At 36.2% G+C, this 17,902-nt stretch overlaps 1 protein-coding gene across 1 annotated transcript; it reads right to left on the bottom strand.

Annotated features, from left to right (window-relative positions):
• Nucleotides 1–4,327: 4,327 nt before the first annotated feature.
• Nucleotides 4,328–17,284, bottom strand: cldn7a (claudin 7a). The gene is made up of 4 exons (XM_052145381.1): nucleotides 16,753–17,284; nucleotides 11,615–11,779; nucleotides 6,545–6,629; nucleotides 4,328–6,200 (listed from the first exon to the last, which is right to left on the bottom strand). Exons 1-4 carry the CDS (start codon nucleotides 16,973–16,975, stop codon nucleotides 6,038–6,040), a joined length of 636 nt encoding a protein of 211 aa, XP_052001341.1. The 5' UTR covers nucleotides 16,976–17,284; the 3' UTR covers nucleotides 4,328–6,037.
• Nucleotides 17,285–17,902: the final 618 nt, after the last annotated feature.

Here is a 17,902-nt window from a genome sequence, read left to right as displayed (position 1 = left end):
GAAGTAACATTAAACAATTTCCCCTTCAGGAATAATAATACAATGAAATACAATGAGTTTTCAGTGGATTAAGCAATGTACTATTAAACTAGAAATTACCTGGGTTGTTGCAAAAAATTGTGGTTAGAATCACCAGGAGTAAAACCAGAAAGATTGTGTTCGACATCCTCACATTAGTTCTGCTTCAGCTTCTTAAAGGAGTTAGAGTTCTGCCCTGCTTTTATGCTCCTGGGTAATGATGATCACACTTGCACCCCCTTCGCATTGTACCCCTATTATACGCTGAACTTTTCATGAGGGGTGGCATTGGGTCTTCAAGTTTGGCAGCATAAATAAGCCTCAACATGTTCCCGTGCATACCTTGAATATGGCGAAATGAGATATTGCTTGTTTACCTGTAATTAAACAACAACAATCAAGAACAAACATGTCAAATCTGATAAAGCTGATCTTGTGGGTCAGGTCACAAGCTTTTGGACTGAATAACTGCACTGTCATTTGTTTTATTTGTATTTTTAAACAAATTTTTACCAATATATTTGACATTTTTCCCAGTATTTCAAAATGAAAATTTTATTAAAATGACAAGAATAAACTGTTTCGAAATGTGTCAAGGGATTTTACAGAAACAAATTGTGTATAAATGGAATACAATAAATATCTGCTTTTTAACAGCTTTTAAAAATAAAGTATTCTTTATTGACAAAAGTAGCATTGTTTCTCTAATTTTACAAAAAAAATGCTTTTGTTATGGTGATATATCACTGTCAAATACATACAAATATTTAAAAAATGTAATAACATGTTTAAAAATATATTATATAAATGAATATATATATATATATATATATATATATATATATATATATATATATATATATATATATATATATATATATATAAAGAAACTATATGACTAAAGAAAGAAATATTTTGTCATTTTGCATAACCACTACCTTACATACATAAACTGAAAAAACACAGGTATTGACTATCTTAACTAAATTTTATCAGATTTTGACTCACTTTATCACTACATTTGTATTAATTGAAAGATTTTATTGTTAAATAAGTTCAATTTATGTTATAAAAACCTGTGTAACAACATAGTTAAATAAAAAAAGTTAATAACTGTGTTTTACGCTTCCTTACATTTATATTACACGTAAATCAAGCATAAATTACCCATCACTATATTCCCCTATCACTATCATTCCAAAATAGAATGTATAATGCCAGGCTAAAAGGGTTGTGTAACACTTTTCCTTGAGACGAATATTGCTATATTCTGGAGGCCTGTTAGTTTCCAATGCAAGATAACTGAAATACCCAATAAAACAAACAAACACAAAATCTCTTTTACTATTAATGAGCCGTGGGCCACATTAAACTATGTGTTGGGCCGGATCTGGCCTGCGGGCCGTAAGCTGCCCAGGTCAGGTCTACAGGATTTTATTTGAAATGATGCAGCACATGCTTAACTTAAGCATCTACTCAGTGGATCGACAGAGGTTCAATTTCAACATTTTACAAGCATTTTAACATTGAGGATTTTTTGTTTTTATGGTTACTGTTGTGTAATTTAACTGATAGACTTATATGCTATTTGTTTTTCTTCCCATTCTAAACAATAATGAGAGCTTATAGGACTTGTTTGGACTAGTTTCCCACCCTAGTTTGAACAAGGTGGATGTAATTTGTTGATCCCTTATGACTCAGTACACTCCACATTGCATACTAATGCATATGGGGAGTGCCTTCTTACATGACCCAGTTGAAACCTCTCTATAATATTGCCAATATTCTAATATTGGCTATGGTGTTTGAGTCTGTTTTGGCGCGAAACTGTCCGTTATAAAAACAGGTGCACAAACACCATTTCCTCAGAATTTCTTCCTTCAACACAGCGATTGTCTCTTGTCTAGAAGCCCTCTACCTTTTGGATTGATAGTAAAAAAGGACTTAAGGACAACAGAGCGGAGATATGGACCCTTTTCACAGACCTGTTATGACACGTTTCCGCCGCCTTTAAAATAAATAAATGTAGCACATTTTTTTATATTTCCAATTTAAAAGATATTTAGTGTAAATATAAAACATTGTACTTTGTATTATATTACCCTGGAATCAATTTGAAAAAAAATCAGTTACCATCGCTGCGATGATGCTTCTAACACAGCTGCTGAGGAAGTGACAGAATGTTTGGCCTAATTCTCTCTTCTTACTGATGTTACCCAGCACCAGTACTGGACTGGTAATCTGGCATACCGGACATTTCACCAAGCTCACCAAAACTGGACAGTAGACTATTGTAAAAGCATTGCCTGGTCTGACAAATCTGGATTTCCACTGAGGTACACAAATGGTAGGCCCACTGCAGCCTCAGTTTTCTGTTCTTGGCTGACAGAAGTGGAACCCCACGTGGTCTTCTGCTGTTGTAGCCCATCCGCCTCAAGGTTCGACTTGTTCTTCATTCTGAGGTGCTATTCTACACACTAAATTTGTGGTTATCTGAGTTACCGTAGTCTTTCTGTCAGCGCAAACCTGTCTGGCTATTCTCCGTTGACTTCTCCCATCAATAAGGTGTTTCTGTCCACAGAACTGCCTCTCACTGGTTGTTTTTTTGTTTTTCACACCATTCTCTATACACTCAAGAGACTGTTGCATTTGAAAATCCCAGGAGATCAGCAGTTGCAGAAATACTTAAACCAGCCCGTCTGACACTAACAATCATGTCACGGTCCAAATCACAGAGATCACATTTTTCCCCCATTCTGATGGTTGATGTGAACATTAACTGAAGCTCCTGAAAAATATATGCATGAATTTATACATTACACTGCTGCCACACGATTGGCTGATTAGATAATGGCATGAATAAGTAGATGTACATGTGTACCTAATAAAGTGGCCAGTGATAGCTAATGCATTTCTTGTGTATATTCCTTGTGCTTCCTCCAGATTTGCATTAGGCTACACAATACTCTGTATTGTTATAATACTATAAATAGAACTATGACATTTTATTTTTGGCCTCTTTCTTGAAGAGTTCGGTAAGTTAATGGTTAAAGCCATGCACAGCATCTGGAGATGTTTCCCTTTAAGCCAAACAAACAGTCCAGGCAGGGGTAAAATATTCTCTAACGTCCAGTATGGGTTCTCACGAATGTATGATATAGTTGGCGAGCCCACACAGAGGTGGGTGAACCGTCAATAACAAATAACTAATTGACTGTAACTGCCCACGAGCTCACACCACACAAGCGCTGCTGTGAACGGGCCCTCCCTCGCAGTGACGCATTCAGAAACGACCAAGGAAATCCCCAAGTGAGAGTTACGACAGACTCGCTTTATAGTAGGCAACTTCCGACTCGCGAGGAGTGAAACCCAGCGCGCTAAACGCCGCGTATCAATCGACAAACCAAATAGCATTCGCTGTGTCCCCTTTTTGGTCAAACACAAGGTAGGTTCGTCTCGTTTATGTATAGATGTAAACGAGGTGTTTATGATATATTTGGGCTAATACAACATTGGGGTAAATCGAAGGCTTGTTGACAAGCACACAAGCCCATCCGGTGCGCGTGATGAATTTGTTCGTCACTTGTGTTTTGTGTATGCAAGGTGTACATGTAATCAGTATATGAAGCATGAGGATACTAAGCCGATATAAAACGCGTGTTTAGTGGTGTCAGATGTATCTGAATGGTGCCATACAATTCAATTCCTTGCAATTTAATATTTGTAACTAGAGTTTATTTTTTCAGGTTAATCGCTTCACATTGTGGTATTTTGCTTTCCCCAGGTATTGTAAACACATTATTTTGCCAATTCGGGGTGGAGTAACAAAGATTTGACGCCGTCGAGGAAGTGTACAACCAACGACTTGCAGTCGTTTTTTTTTATTTTTATGAATACATCTGCCGAAGTACAGCAGGAGAACATGTACGGCACGGCAGAAATGCCCGATCTCATACCGCCGGCCGGTGCGCTACAGCCCAGTCGCGTAATCTCGTATGATCACCGGCAAGCAGAGACAAACAGATCCGCCCCACGGAGAATGCAGCGAGCCCCAAAACTTGGACAGATCGGGCGGTCAAAGAGAGGTGGGTGTTGTGTCGCCTACGTGTTATTTTATGAATTTATTTATTACATGATAATTTATATTATAAGCTAATTGTTAGCACTATTTTGTGGCATTCAGCAATCACATTGCAAAAATATGTTTCTCCGTTTTTTTTTTCTCTGATTTTACAGTGGTTATTGATGATGAGGACTTGGACGATATCTTAAACAATAACAGAAGCTTCCCAGTGTCTTAGAGAGTGTCACTTGTTGCCTGATGCATGATTTAACTGTGCCAAAACAAGCCTACAGAGTTTAAATGGACAACACTCTCCCTCTTTCATGTTCTCACTTACCTCCACTTTACAGCTTTCAAACATTTAACTGCTTCAAGGTCATACAAAAAAACCAAAACAATACAAACAACAAAAAAACTAGTGACTTTCATGTCCTCTTTAGGCTTGTCCATCAATTGGCAGATGTCATGTATCTGTAGCACTGAATGCACCAGTCTTGACATTTCTGTCTCCAAGTGAAGATCTTGATGATCTCTGATCTCTGGGGTATATTATATTAAATTTGCACTTTACTGCAGAAAAAGAAAAACAATGCTAACCAAAGCAAGTTAGATCACTCATCTCCCAAAGAAGACATTTTCCTGTTAAACTCTGTTAATGTGTAACATGCCATTTGGTAGACCTGTGGTTACCTTGGTAACTGGGGTCTGCTTGACTTTGTCTCAGATGCACTGTGAATGACATCAGTTAATTGGTTATAGTAAGGTAATGTTTTTAATTGGTCACTGTTTGTATGGGCCTTTTGTCTTCAATTTGGAATTAAATAAGTACAATCATAAAAATGCATACTGATTGAGCTGAATGATCTAAAGATCTGTTATACTGGTCCAATTATGCATTTGTCTTCATTTTAGGATGTTTGCATGGAAATTTATGGATTTTTGTAAATTGTTTTGAGGGAATGCTATGGGGGAGAAATAAAGCATGATTAACTTTACGTTAAAGTGTGAGTGTTAACACTTGAGGCACTAGGGTGTGGTATTAGTTTTAATTTACGAAAACAATATGTATGTGTTTTTCAGATTCACATTTGGAAGGCGAGTCCTTTAAAACCAAAATAATAATAATAACCAGTCTATTTTGATGAAAACAACATTTATTGAAGATAAGCAGGTAAAATAAATGCACAAACAGTATCTAATTAACACTGTTGCCATTATCAAGATGCAGCAAACTTATTTTTTTTTAATTGTACAAGATATTCAAGGGAGTTCATGAATGATAACAACATAAACATGAGGTGGAACAATAAGTGATGGATTAATGCTGAAATGTGTTAAGCGAATGAAAATATATATTGTTCATAATAACAGGATATTCCTCATCCTTCAGCCATCTGTAAAACACTGCAATTACATTACCCACGTAATAGTGACATGAATATGCATCATATATGCATTATTAATAGTGTTAGCTTTTATGTTGCCATTCGATAAATATAGGAGAAAAAAATCTTTTAAAAAAAACTACATCCATTTTGGACAACACATGTTCAGCGTGTTGGTTATAATGCTCCCTATTGGGCACCTTGAAAACATCAGCATATCTGAATCTCTATCCAAGTTTTGCTTTTTTTGCAAAGACAAATCATCCTAGTTGATTTCTTCAGTGAAACAATGAAGGCCGAAGCATGCTGTGAACATTTATACTGACATTCAATTCCTAGAATCCCATGAACTCTCAGAGGGCTTCGTAAATATATTTATTTGAACTTATTTGCCCATTTTATTATGGGGTGATAGGCAGTTTGATCTGTTTTCCTCCTCAGTGACAGTTGTGTAAGCTCATATCTTCTATACTCAATTTAAAACCTCACAACATGCTCAGTCCATTATTCTGTTGAAGAAATTCTTCACCTGATGAAGTTCCTATCTCTGTCCATTGAGAGGCAGTCTTGATCAGACATACTCTTTGTTGCTGTTGGCAGCCCTAGGAGGGTTACTTTTAGGATACTTTGACACTTGTTTACTTCGAGGACATGTGGCTGCCAACATGGCTCCTCCAAGAACATCAAGAAATGAACCACCCCATGCGATGAAAATGGCTGCTCCAAACTCAAACCTAATGGTAAAGAAAGAGAGGAAAATGTGTGAGGAGTTATGAAAAGGATAGCTTGTTTGAAATTTTATTTTTTTGTGTGCATTTTATAAACTGTAATTTGACCAAAGTTCTAGAACAGTGTTTCTATCCAGTGTTCCAACACATTTTTGAATGTCTCCCTTAGGTACCACACCCAATTCAACACATCAGCACACAAGTAGAGTGCTCCAAGAACTGAAATGGGTTTGTCAAATTTAAGGGTTGGGGACACATGCAAAATGTGTTGTGTTGGGGATCCTCCAGGAACAGGATTTGGAAACAGAGATCCAGAAATTGTGCAAAGTATGTGCAAGTGTGGCACTCACTTGGTGTTCACTGGGGTGAAGGGGTTGTAGAAGGCTCGGATCACATTATGAGCAAACCACGAGCAGGCAACAATTGCGCAGAGGGCTGCATGAAGAAAACATGAAGATGACATGAAAAAACATGAAAAAAAGACGAAAGACCTTACTTTCTTTGCAAGTAGTTCAAAACATTAGCTAGTTTCTACAAAGCAAGAGCCTAATAATTCTTTTGGAAACAACTTTAACTTTCTGGGACATTTGTGAACCACTCATTTAACATGTATCAGGGTGGTCTTTCGAATACATGATCATAACTCTTCCTACACAATCAAACTTTTTTTTTTTGGCAGATGATTACACACAATCTTGTGTTTTCACAACCCTGTTTGCTTTGATGTTCAGAGAACATCAAAGCAAACAGAGAAGCAGAGAAGCTTGACAAAAGCACTGATGTGCTATGAGTTATAACTATAAGAAAAATTCAAAGATGTTTGTATTGTAAAACTGTTTAAAGGAATAGTTCACCCAAAAATGAAAACTCTCTCATTATTTATTCACCATCATGCCATCCTTGATGTGTATGACCAGAGTTGAATGGAAAACATGAACAGGATTATGCATTTAAAACACAAAATATAACTGTATTCCACTACAGCTACAATTTAAATAGTTGGCAATCAGAATACAGTTGCATTCAAAAAGTATTTTGATTACTGAAGAGATTACATTTTGTTGTCATTTGTTTAATTAAATTGATGGATATTATGCTATACAATCAGAAGATGATGTCGTTGTGTATACTCAGTGGGGTTTGGAAGTAAATTTGGAGCAGCAGAAATAGTTAACCTTGTGTATATTGTCATGTGAACATTTAGGTTTAGAGGTATTTAGCAGTGCATGGAAGGATAGTGTTTGTAGCTACAGACAGGCACTAAAAGCTGCCAGGTCAGCATATTTGAGCAAACTCATAGAAAATAACCACAACAATCCTAGATGTTTATTCAGTACTGTGACTAAATTGGTTTGGAATAAAGCCTCAACTGAACCAGATATTCTGTCACAGCACAGTAGTAATAAATTAATGAATTTCTTAACTGATAAAATTGAAATAATTTGAAATAAAATTGGAATTATGCAATCATCTGTCACAGTACCTTAGAAAACAGTGTCTCATAATTTCCCTCACTTGCAACTTCAATCCTTTGCTGTCATAGGTCATGAACAGCTAACAAAAATATCGAATCATCAAAAGCCACAACATGTTTGTTAGATCCAATACCAACTAAGCTCTTAAAAGAGCTATTCCCTGTAATCTCAGAACCTCTTCTTAATATTATTAACTCCTCGATATCCTTAGGACATGTCCCAAGAAATTTTAAAATGGCAGTTATCAAACTTATTAAGAAGCCTGAACTTGATCCTGGAGAACTGGCTAATTATGGACCGATTTCAAATCTCCTGCTATGTCGAAAATACTGGAAAAGGTAGTGTTCTCCCAACTATGTTCATTTCTACAGAGATATAGTATATATGCCTGTCACAGTACAGAGACTGCACTTATCAGAGTTGCAAATGACGCTCTTATCATCTGATCGCGGTTGCATTTCACTTCTAGTACTTTTAGATCTTAGCGCTGCATAACACAAATTGTCTGATTACATTTTTTTATTGATTCAAATAATTAATAATGAAAAGCTAAACATATATTCACAGAATCAACATTTAACCCCCACACACACACACACACACTATCAGTTTTAGGGCCTCTGCTTTTCTCATTGTATATGCTTCCCCTGTGAGATATTATCAGGAATCTTGGAATAAGTTTCCACCAGTGGTGGGCCGTGCATTTAAAGTCTAGACCTTCAGTGTGATTCATGCCATAAAGAATACACAGTTTCACAATGAATAAGACACCCTATGCCTTTGGGCATAATAAATTATGTCACAGCTAACAAGTAATACCAATTGACATTTTAAAAACACGTCCATGCATGAAAGCCAGAACTTAATGCTTAAGTAAGCCTAATTTTAACTGCAGCATGATTGTTTTGTGAAATAATTGTCTCCTGAACAGACAATCAAAAATCATAATTTTTCATATGAATCTACGAATGAGGTCTATAATACCTGGAAAAATCTATCTAATACTATATTTAAATGTTGCTTGCAATACATTTCGATTCGTCATGGTACACAGTTATGCTGCGTTCCATTCAAGTTGGATGAATGGAACTTGATATCTCTGACCATAAATGCATTCCATTCCCGATATTCAGAACTGCAACACTCCTGTTAGCTTAGCAGGGGTTTGACTCTCATTAGAGATGTCTGCTAGCAACCCAACTGATAAACAATGCTGCAGCACTAGCATTTGTGCTTCAGGTGTATGATTATCAAAAGAGATTATAATATTTTCTACACCTGTTTCTGCAGGTGTTTGTTAAACAAGCTTTAATATCATGTAATGTGGAAATCGATATTAATTAATAAAGTGAATGTTTATCACTTACATTGTATATCTCCCTGAGTGTTGACATGTTTGTGTGACATCATGCCCCTGTATCTCGGCAAGAGTTGATAATTTCTGCACAAGCCTACAAATTGTAATTCTGACTTAAAGATGTATTCCATTACACTTTTCCTAGTAGGAAGTAGTAAATTCCAACTTTACAAGGTGAATAGAACGCAGCAGTACTTTTCAAATCTTGATCCTGTTTTTAAATCCATAAAGATATCTTTCTCAGTGGTGATGTGGCAGTGACAGTCGACTCGTCATCAAGATCTTGCGCTCTTCGCTTTCAAATTAGGAACATCACTTAAAGCATGATTGCGTCACTCAAGGCCAGCTAGAAAGCCTCGACCGAGACATATCCTAAAGATCACACCCACCAAGAACAAATAAATCAATCTGATTGGCTGATGAATCTGACAATCTCTTGTTTCTCATTCATTTGCTCTGTTGAGCGATTCTGTAGATATTTCGAAGGCCATATTGGAGCTTAGATTCACATGCTGCTTCTGCTAACGAGCATGGCTTCAGGCATGCGATTAGTGAAACAGTTCTCACACTTTGCTTGTAAGCATCAAGGTATTAATTCTGACTGGATAAACATCATTTTTCTCTATTTGTTTGTAGATTAATTAAGAGTGGAAAGCGGTTAAAAATACATAGGCAAAAAGGTGAATGAGAATGAAAGGATGAAAATTATTAATTTATTTGGCATGTCAAGCCAGCAGAGAAGGCTTTGCTGGCCCTGAGAATTCGCCTTTGGTTTCCACTGTTATGCTGAGGATACCCAACTTTATATTTCATCAAAACCTGACGAAATTTCACAATTCTCCAAATTAGCAGAGTGTATAGATGAAATCAAAGATTGAATGGCCAGAATATTCCTTCTACTCAATTCTGACAAAACAGAGATACTAATTATTGGACCAAAAGCCTATAAAAACAAGCTGCTAAAATATAATTTGACTCTCAATGGATGTACTGTTACATCATCTTCAACAGCGTAGAACTTAGGTGTTATATTTGATACCAATGTGCCCTTAGAAAATCAAATTGCCAATATTTGTAGAACAGCATTCTTCCACCTAAGAAATATTGCTAAATTACGACACATGCTCACTGTTGCTGATGCTGAAAAACTAATTAATGCATTCATGAACTCAAGTCTAGTTTATTGCATTAGTATTACTGGGAGGATGTCCAGCAAGATCAATAAATAAACTTCAATTGGTTCCATAAGACATGGGATACATCACATGTCATTGTCTGAATCTTGGATTTAGAATAGAACTCACCGAAATTACCGGCCGGTTGAACTGCAATGCACCTCACTGATCTTTGTCTGCATCACCTCATTCTAATGATGGAATACACTCTTATAATGGAATACATCGACTATTAATAACTATGCCAACAAAAGCCTTCATCAGCCAACTAACAAAGGACAATGCATCAATGTTAACTTCTCCAGTTAGGATGAACTTCAAAGACATTAGTCATTAAACTTACAGTTCTTACAAAATCTTTGTTTATACACTGACCCTTAACACTTACATAGTTTAATAATTTTCAACTATGACTTGCACTATACATAATTAAGTAATATTGGCATTATATTCATTATGTTAGCCAGAGTGGAACTAGCCCCGCCTGGTTTCTCCCAAGGTTATTTTTCGCCATTAACTAATAGAGTTTTGTGTTCCTTGCCACAGTCGCCTTCGGCTTGCTCACTGGGGTTATAAATACAATTGTTATTTAATTACTCATTTCTAAACACATTTCTCAAATGTATTTTAGCAAACTACACAATGATGACTCTAAGACATTTTCTGTTAATGCATGATTTTCTGTAAAGCTTGTGTGTTGTGAAAGGCCCTATACAAATACAAATTACTTGTTTCTAGCCCTTTTACATGCACCTGTTATCAGACAAGATAAACATTAGATTATATTTTTTTCTCTAGTAAGAGCATTAGAATGAGGGTAAAGATGTACAGCAAATATCTTAAATTTGATGAGAATTGTTTTTATTGTTTTCCTGTAAAACTATTTTAAATATATGTTGTCTAAATATACTTGCTTTTTTTACTGTATAGACTTTTTTTATAGTCAAAACAAGTAAAAAAAAATTAAATCTGCCGGTGCTGAAGAAGTAATCCAAAGAATTTAGAATACGTTACTGACCTTGAGTAATCTAAAGGAATTTGTTACAAATGACATTTTACAGCATGTATTCTGTAATCTGTAGTGGAATACATATTAAAAGTAACCCTTCCAAACATGTGTATGAATTGTATCTGTTTATCAATTACACCTATCATATTGCTTCTGAAGACAAGGATTTAACCACTGGAGTCCTATGGATTGCTTTTATGCTGCCTTTATGTGCTTTCTGGAGCTTCAAAGTTCTAGCCACCATTCGCTTGCATTGAATGGACCTACAGAGCTGAGATATTCTTCTAAAAATCATTGTTTGTGTTCAGGAGAAGAAAGAAAATCATACACAACTGGGACAGCATGAGGTTGAATAAATTGAGAATTGCCTCACACACAGGCACAGTCTGTCTCTATACACTCACCTCCCACTAGCAGTATGATGCCTCCTGTCATAGCCGTGCGAGACTTGCGAACTTTGTCATCGGCTCCACAAGTTGTGCACTTCATTCCCATGCAGGCCACACCCAGACCGGCAATGGACACGATTATACCCACAATCATCAACGCACGGGTTGCCTGAAGATCACCTGCAACAGAAGGGTAGAGAAATATAGAGAAGATTCTTCCTGTTCTCTCATGATACCCCTAGTGTGCTCCTATTGAAAGTTTCTGCACTATAAAACCAATGGTGAGATCTTTGCAAATCTCTACATTCTGGAATGCAAATTAACAATCTCCCAGGAAATAGCCCAGCTGTTTTGCTATTATCTGTTTATGGGTTATTCTCAAAAATTCTGTTTTTGCCCATAAAAGCTTAGGGTAAATTTTTTTTAACATCTTGCCATGATCTTTAACGGATTGACTATTTGCACGTAGGTATGAATAGCACCTGCCTTATAGTGTGGCTATTTGCACCCAAATAGAAATGTATGACAAACTACTTTGTAAGTGTCACTGCAGTATTGTGGGGTGTAACACCAATGCGAATGTGCCATTTCGGGGTTCAATTCCACATATGAAGCACTCTTTTTCCCATTTTGTTTCCTGTCTCCACTCTTAATATTTTCTTTAATACTACTTATAATAATGCATAAAAAATAATATAAAGGTAGTTTTACAACAGTAATATTATAATAACCATGTTGATGGAAACCAAAGATTACTACAGTAATATGTTGTTTATATAGTAATATAGTTCAATGGTAATCATTATTAACTATTTTACTACAAAATACAATGGTGATACTATGGTTACTGTTGTAAAACCATGATTAAGGTTAAAGGTGAGGTTTAGGGGCTGGTGTAGGGTGTCTGTGCTGGGACTCTAATTAAACACAATAAACACACTGCAGTGATAGCCCTATACAGTATGTTAGTATTATATAAGGGGTGCAAATACTATCTGCCAATGTTCACACCAAGGTGCAAATAGCATCTACCTTTATTTGCACCAGTGTTGAGGTGCGAATAATATTTGGCACTATTTGCACTGGGGTGTAAGAAGCATCTACTTTTATTTGCACCAGGGTGCAAATATCATCTGCTTATTTTTATTTATAAAGGACAACTTGACTGTTGTTATTTATTTTATTTTGTTTCATGAATGAAGCAAGGGTTATAACACCAGTGAACAAACTCTCTTAAACTATGAGATTTCTAAGATTGTGTCAACAGAATCACAAACAAATACCTCTGATCAGACTAAAATCAATAAGTCATACCACTGGATAATTTTTTTTTCAATGAAAATCTTTCACATGAATATTAAACAATGTAACACCAATGACATATTTAAATAAATCATGTGAGAAAACTACAGTTAAAATGTAAATGTAAACTTAAAATTTTAACTATTAATTACTTATTATGTTTTGCATTTTTGCAAACTTTTTAAGTCTTGCACCAGTGCTTGATGTGAAAAAAAGAATGAAATAAATTAATAAATTAATAACTGTAAATGTCAAGGGGGCAAGGGTTTTTCAGAAAATGTCAGGTTTTTGCATGCCTGAGCCACAATGCTAGGATGTTGTGGCTGAATGCCACCAGGGTATTTCTATGTGGCTGCTAAGGTGTTCTTAGTATTTTTAGAGATTTTGTTTTTAAAGCAGAGTGCCACAGCCTGGATCCGGAAATAAAAATCCAGTTTACTTTTTCCATAGTGGAATTAATTATTAATAATAACTTATACTTTGAAAGACAGACCTACAATGAGCTCAGAGGCTGTTAATCGATGGTACAGTATGCTTCTGCTGAAGCAATCAGTCCTTGTTATTTCAACTTTGTTTTATATAAATGTTGTTTAATTTTGGAATGGCTGGTGAAGAACAGAACTAATGATCCTGAGGGAGAAAATCCACCAATCAGAGAATCATTGCAAAAGAGCCTATCTGCGACCACCCACTCCCATGACACACTTTAAATTGAGCAATCCAGTCTTAATTGAGTCTTACCACACTCTAAAACTACTTATATATGAGTGTATATATATATATATGTGAATATTTTACTAAATAAATGAAATATATTGATTCCATACTTTAATGAACAACTTTAAATAAATAGTTGGAAATTTTCCATTTTTCACTTTGTCATTTGCAATGCTTCATGGAATTGTAGTTCATTCTCTCATTAAAGATAGTATGTATTAGATTTTCAAATATTTTTTTTCTTTAGATCAAATTTCCTGTAATGTTGTGGTAATGTTCTTGTAATGGGGGCGGCTGTGGCTCAGGTGGTAGAGCAGGTTGGCCACTAATCGCAGGGTTGGTGGTTCGATTCCTGGCCCACATGACTCCACATGCTGAAGTGTCCACTGAACACCAAGTTACTCCAATGGCAGGCTAGCACCTTGCATGGCAGCTCTGCATTCATTGGTGTGTGTGAGTATGTGTGTGAATGAGTCAAAGTGTAAACTGCTTTGATAAGGTTAAAGGATAAGGTTAAAAAGTGCTATATATATGTGCAGAAAATTTACCATTTGTGATTTACCTTGGAGCAGGTTAGTCTGGTTCACAGCTAATAACTCTATAAGACGGATTATTTGAAATCCCTATGGAAGAAATGAATGGGAAAAATTCTTACGGAACCAAGATGGCTAAAAAGGTGGGCAGGCATGGTTGCGCTCCGTCCCTATGTGATAATATGTCATGTACAGTATGTGATTCATAATGTTATTCATAAATGTGAATGTGAAAACATCAATGGAGCAGTTATCAGCATATCAGGTATAAGACAAATGCTAGGTGGTTGCTGGGGTGTTTTGCCTGGTGGTTGCTTACAAGTCAAAAGAGCCCACACCCAGGTTTCTATACTCCAAGTTGTTTAATTTTTAGGTTTAGTGTTTTCTTCAAATCTCCAGTCCTTAATGATCATCACTAACTAATAATCTAACACTGACCTCTGTGAGAAAACAAGGAAGGCAATGAAAAATGTCCAGTTCTAAATAAAGTCTATCACTTAAAGCTGAGAAAGAGAGAGTGAGAAGAACCATAACAAGAACCAGTCTGTGCCAGTACAATCCTGAACACGTGTACACAAAACCCACCAAGAGAGGGAAAGTAGGAGAAAGAAATGCAAGGGGTGGGGTGCAAGCTGTAGTGAAGTGGAAGAGTTATTCCTCTCCTTTATTCAATAAAACACAAAAAGGCATATCTTGCCAGGCGAGGAAAACAGTCAGCTGTGGAATTTAGAGGGACACCCTTCCATTTTTTCTTTCTTGTCTTGCTCCTCCTTCCCTCCTAATTCAACCTGCTGTCAGGTGCAGTTCCAGCTGGTTTAAACTGGAAGTTTCTCACTGTTTTCCCCTAAAAGAGCTCTGAGGTTCTGCACAGAGCCTCAGTAAATACATCAATTGAAGAAGGATTGAACCGTCACATTTGATCAAGAATCTGCATCACACTGTAAAGAGAGTGGGGTTGTGGTTTCCCAGCCCAGTCCTTGGATGGAATGTTTCTGTAACAACCATAAAATGAAACACTTGATTCAATTAATCAACTCCTAATTTTAAGACTGCGGTTGGGTGTTAACAAAAATACTCTGCCAAGTACCTGGGAACAATGGGTTACGTTCTTCCCAGAGAAGCACAGGCTGCTGTCACCATGGCTACCTGTCCTGCCTCGTTACATTACAGGCATACAGTAGATTCAAACTCGCATTGGCGAGGCCAACATCCATTAATCAAGCAGTGGTAAGAAATGGCAACAGTGTTTATTTGAGTGTGTGTGTGTGAAGGGTAGAGGGTGGGAAACTTCAGCTTCAGTTGCCAAGGAATTCTTAACCAATAAACACCTAAATATATACAGTAGTGTACACAAGGCAAGCCCTTATCTACTGGGAAATTAATTTATACTGTGGGTTCAAAAGTTTGAGTCCACAGGAAAAATCTGGGGTTCAAAATATAATTTAAACCTGGAAATACTATAAAACTTAAGGATTTTGAAAAACGTAAATACAATTAAAAAAAGAAACATAACTATATAAAATGAATACAAAATATTTAAGATTCTGCATTATTTCTAAGTCACAAATCAAATGACTATTTTCCTTTGTACAAATGGTCATATTTTCTTACTTCCACTGAACACTGTAAATCCTTAAGTTGTCATTACTGTAAATATCAAGTTGTCTTAATTAAGTATCAATCGAAATGTCAGGTTTTGAGCCCATAACTCAAATATGTATTTTTCTTAATAATTCAAACGTTTGAGCATAAAATTGTGGAGAAAACCCATAATGCTTTGCACTAGAATTATTGAATTATGTTTCCTTGGTCAAAGGGAAGTTATGGGGGCATATAAGTAGTTGTATTTAAGAATCTATAGAGATTTTAGGTTTTTTTGTAGTGTTATATGTGTTGTTTTGTTGCAAATAGATGTTTCCTGTGATGTCACCATTAGGGTGATCAGTGTCCCATTTGGTGAAGTTGGACAAGTTGACTATTAATTCTCTAAAATGCAAATATACAGTATATGCCTGCTTTCAGAGAAGTACATTTATTTAATGAATGATGTAGAAACAATTATGTTCTTTTAGGTTTGAGCAGTGCAATTGTTTGATCTAAATTGAATCAACACAATTAAAATGATTCACAACTGTAGAATCAATAATATTGAAATAGCAAATCTGAGTTAAGCCTACTTGCACCTAGTTAATCTAAATAGTTAAGTTAATTATATCTAAACACAAAGTAACAAACTTAATAACATTTGTTTTGGAGATGCCATTACTCAATTCTACTGAAGGAATGCGTTTACTCAATCAAATGAGTAGAATGGCTTTTCAGTGAAGCACACAAATTATCACAGGACATTTTTCAAATCATGCAGGGATAACATGGATCATCAGATTTTGCACACACTTCCATGCCAACTGGAGACTATGCTAACATTAAATATTTTTTCAGATCTTAGGGCTTTCATGTTACCTAATTTTCCACATTAGGTTACTGTAATTCACCCTGTACTAAAACCAACACAATGTTTGGCTTGGTATTGTATTAAGCTTATCTGGAAATCACAACATTTAATTTTGATGGACGGACAGAAAGACAGAGACTACTCACTGTCTAATTGCAGAATGGAGTCGTAGATTTTGCACTGAAGCTGCCCTGTACTCTGAAAAGCGCAGGACATCCACAGTCCCTGGTAAGTGGCGACTGCTGTGATAATACTGTCCCCTACGTACGCGGACATCTTCCACTGCGGGAGGATGGTGCCCACGATGAGTCCAATGATGCCAATCAATGAGAGACCAAATCCAAGCAACTGAACGCCCGAGTTAGCCATTTCTGAGACGTCTGTCAGGCTGAGCTGTAGTTGAGAATAATCTACTCAAAATGTAGCTATTTATTGTTGTTGGGCAACAGACAAGAATCTTGGTGACCGCCGCGCTCCTATTCACGACTCCAATCCCCGCACGCACGCACCTGTTACTTTCTGTGAATCGGCTCTTAAAGCACTGAAGTTGAGAAAATAATTCTTAACTCTCCAAGACACAAGATATTAGTGAGCTAGCGGTATTTCTACTTCGGTACATATACCAATAACAGTTTAAATGTGCGTAAAACACAGACACCGATGTGTATAGTCTCGAAAGGAAAGGAGGCATCAGAGTTTGCGCGCGATGCTCGTTGTGCCATAGCTGTGGGATCGTGACGTCATACCAAATAGAATCACTCGCATCACCTGGACTGAAGTTTTAAACACTCTTATAACAATAACAGCTGAGAACACACTTTATAAAGATTATGTTTGCTAAGAAACATAAACAACTTCATAGAAAGTGTATTGACACGGCAAACCTGACATGGTAGCAACATATTTTAAATAGTTTGGACTAAATTCGTTTATTTTCTTGAAACCCTTTGAAACTGTACATAAATAAATCAAAGCATGCATCCATATCACTGGTATTTCCGAATGATTGCTTACACAAACCACAATGTTCTAAATGACAATAGGAAAATGATTAGCTTCTGCATAAATGTACTGTAGATCATCAGCCAATGCATTTTATGTTGACTTTTACTTGTGCCATTTGACTACTGACATATATATGGAAGGCTACTCATAACGAAGTATACAATACTTTAAAACACGTCAATGTACTGAATTAAAACCATTAAAAATAAGGTGTGCATGATAATAATAATAATAATACATTTTAGTTAGCTTAAATGACATTGACTATCGATTCCAGAATCCTTGTTTATT

This window comes from Xyrauchen texanus, chromosome 2 (genome assembly GCF_025860055.1).
Source record: "Xyrauchen texanus isolate HMW12.3.18 chromosome 2, RBS_HiC_50CHRs, whole genome shotgun sequence".
NCBI classification, from domain to species: Eukaryota; Metazoa; Chordata; class Actinopteri; order Cypriniformes; family Catostomidae; genus Xyrauchen; species Xyrauchen texanus.
Note: the sequence above shows the minus strand (reverse complement) of the source record. Positions and strands in the feature narration are given on the sequence as shown.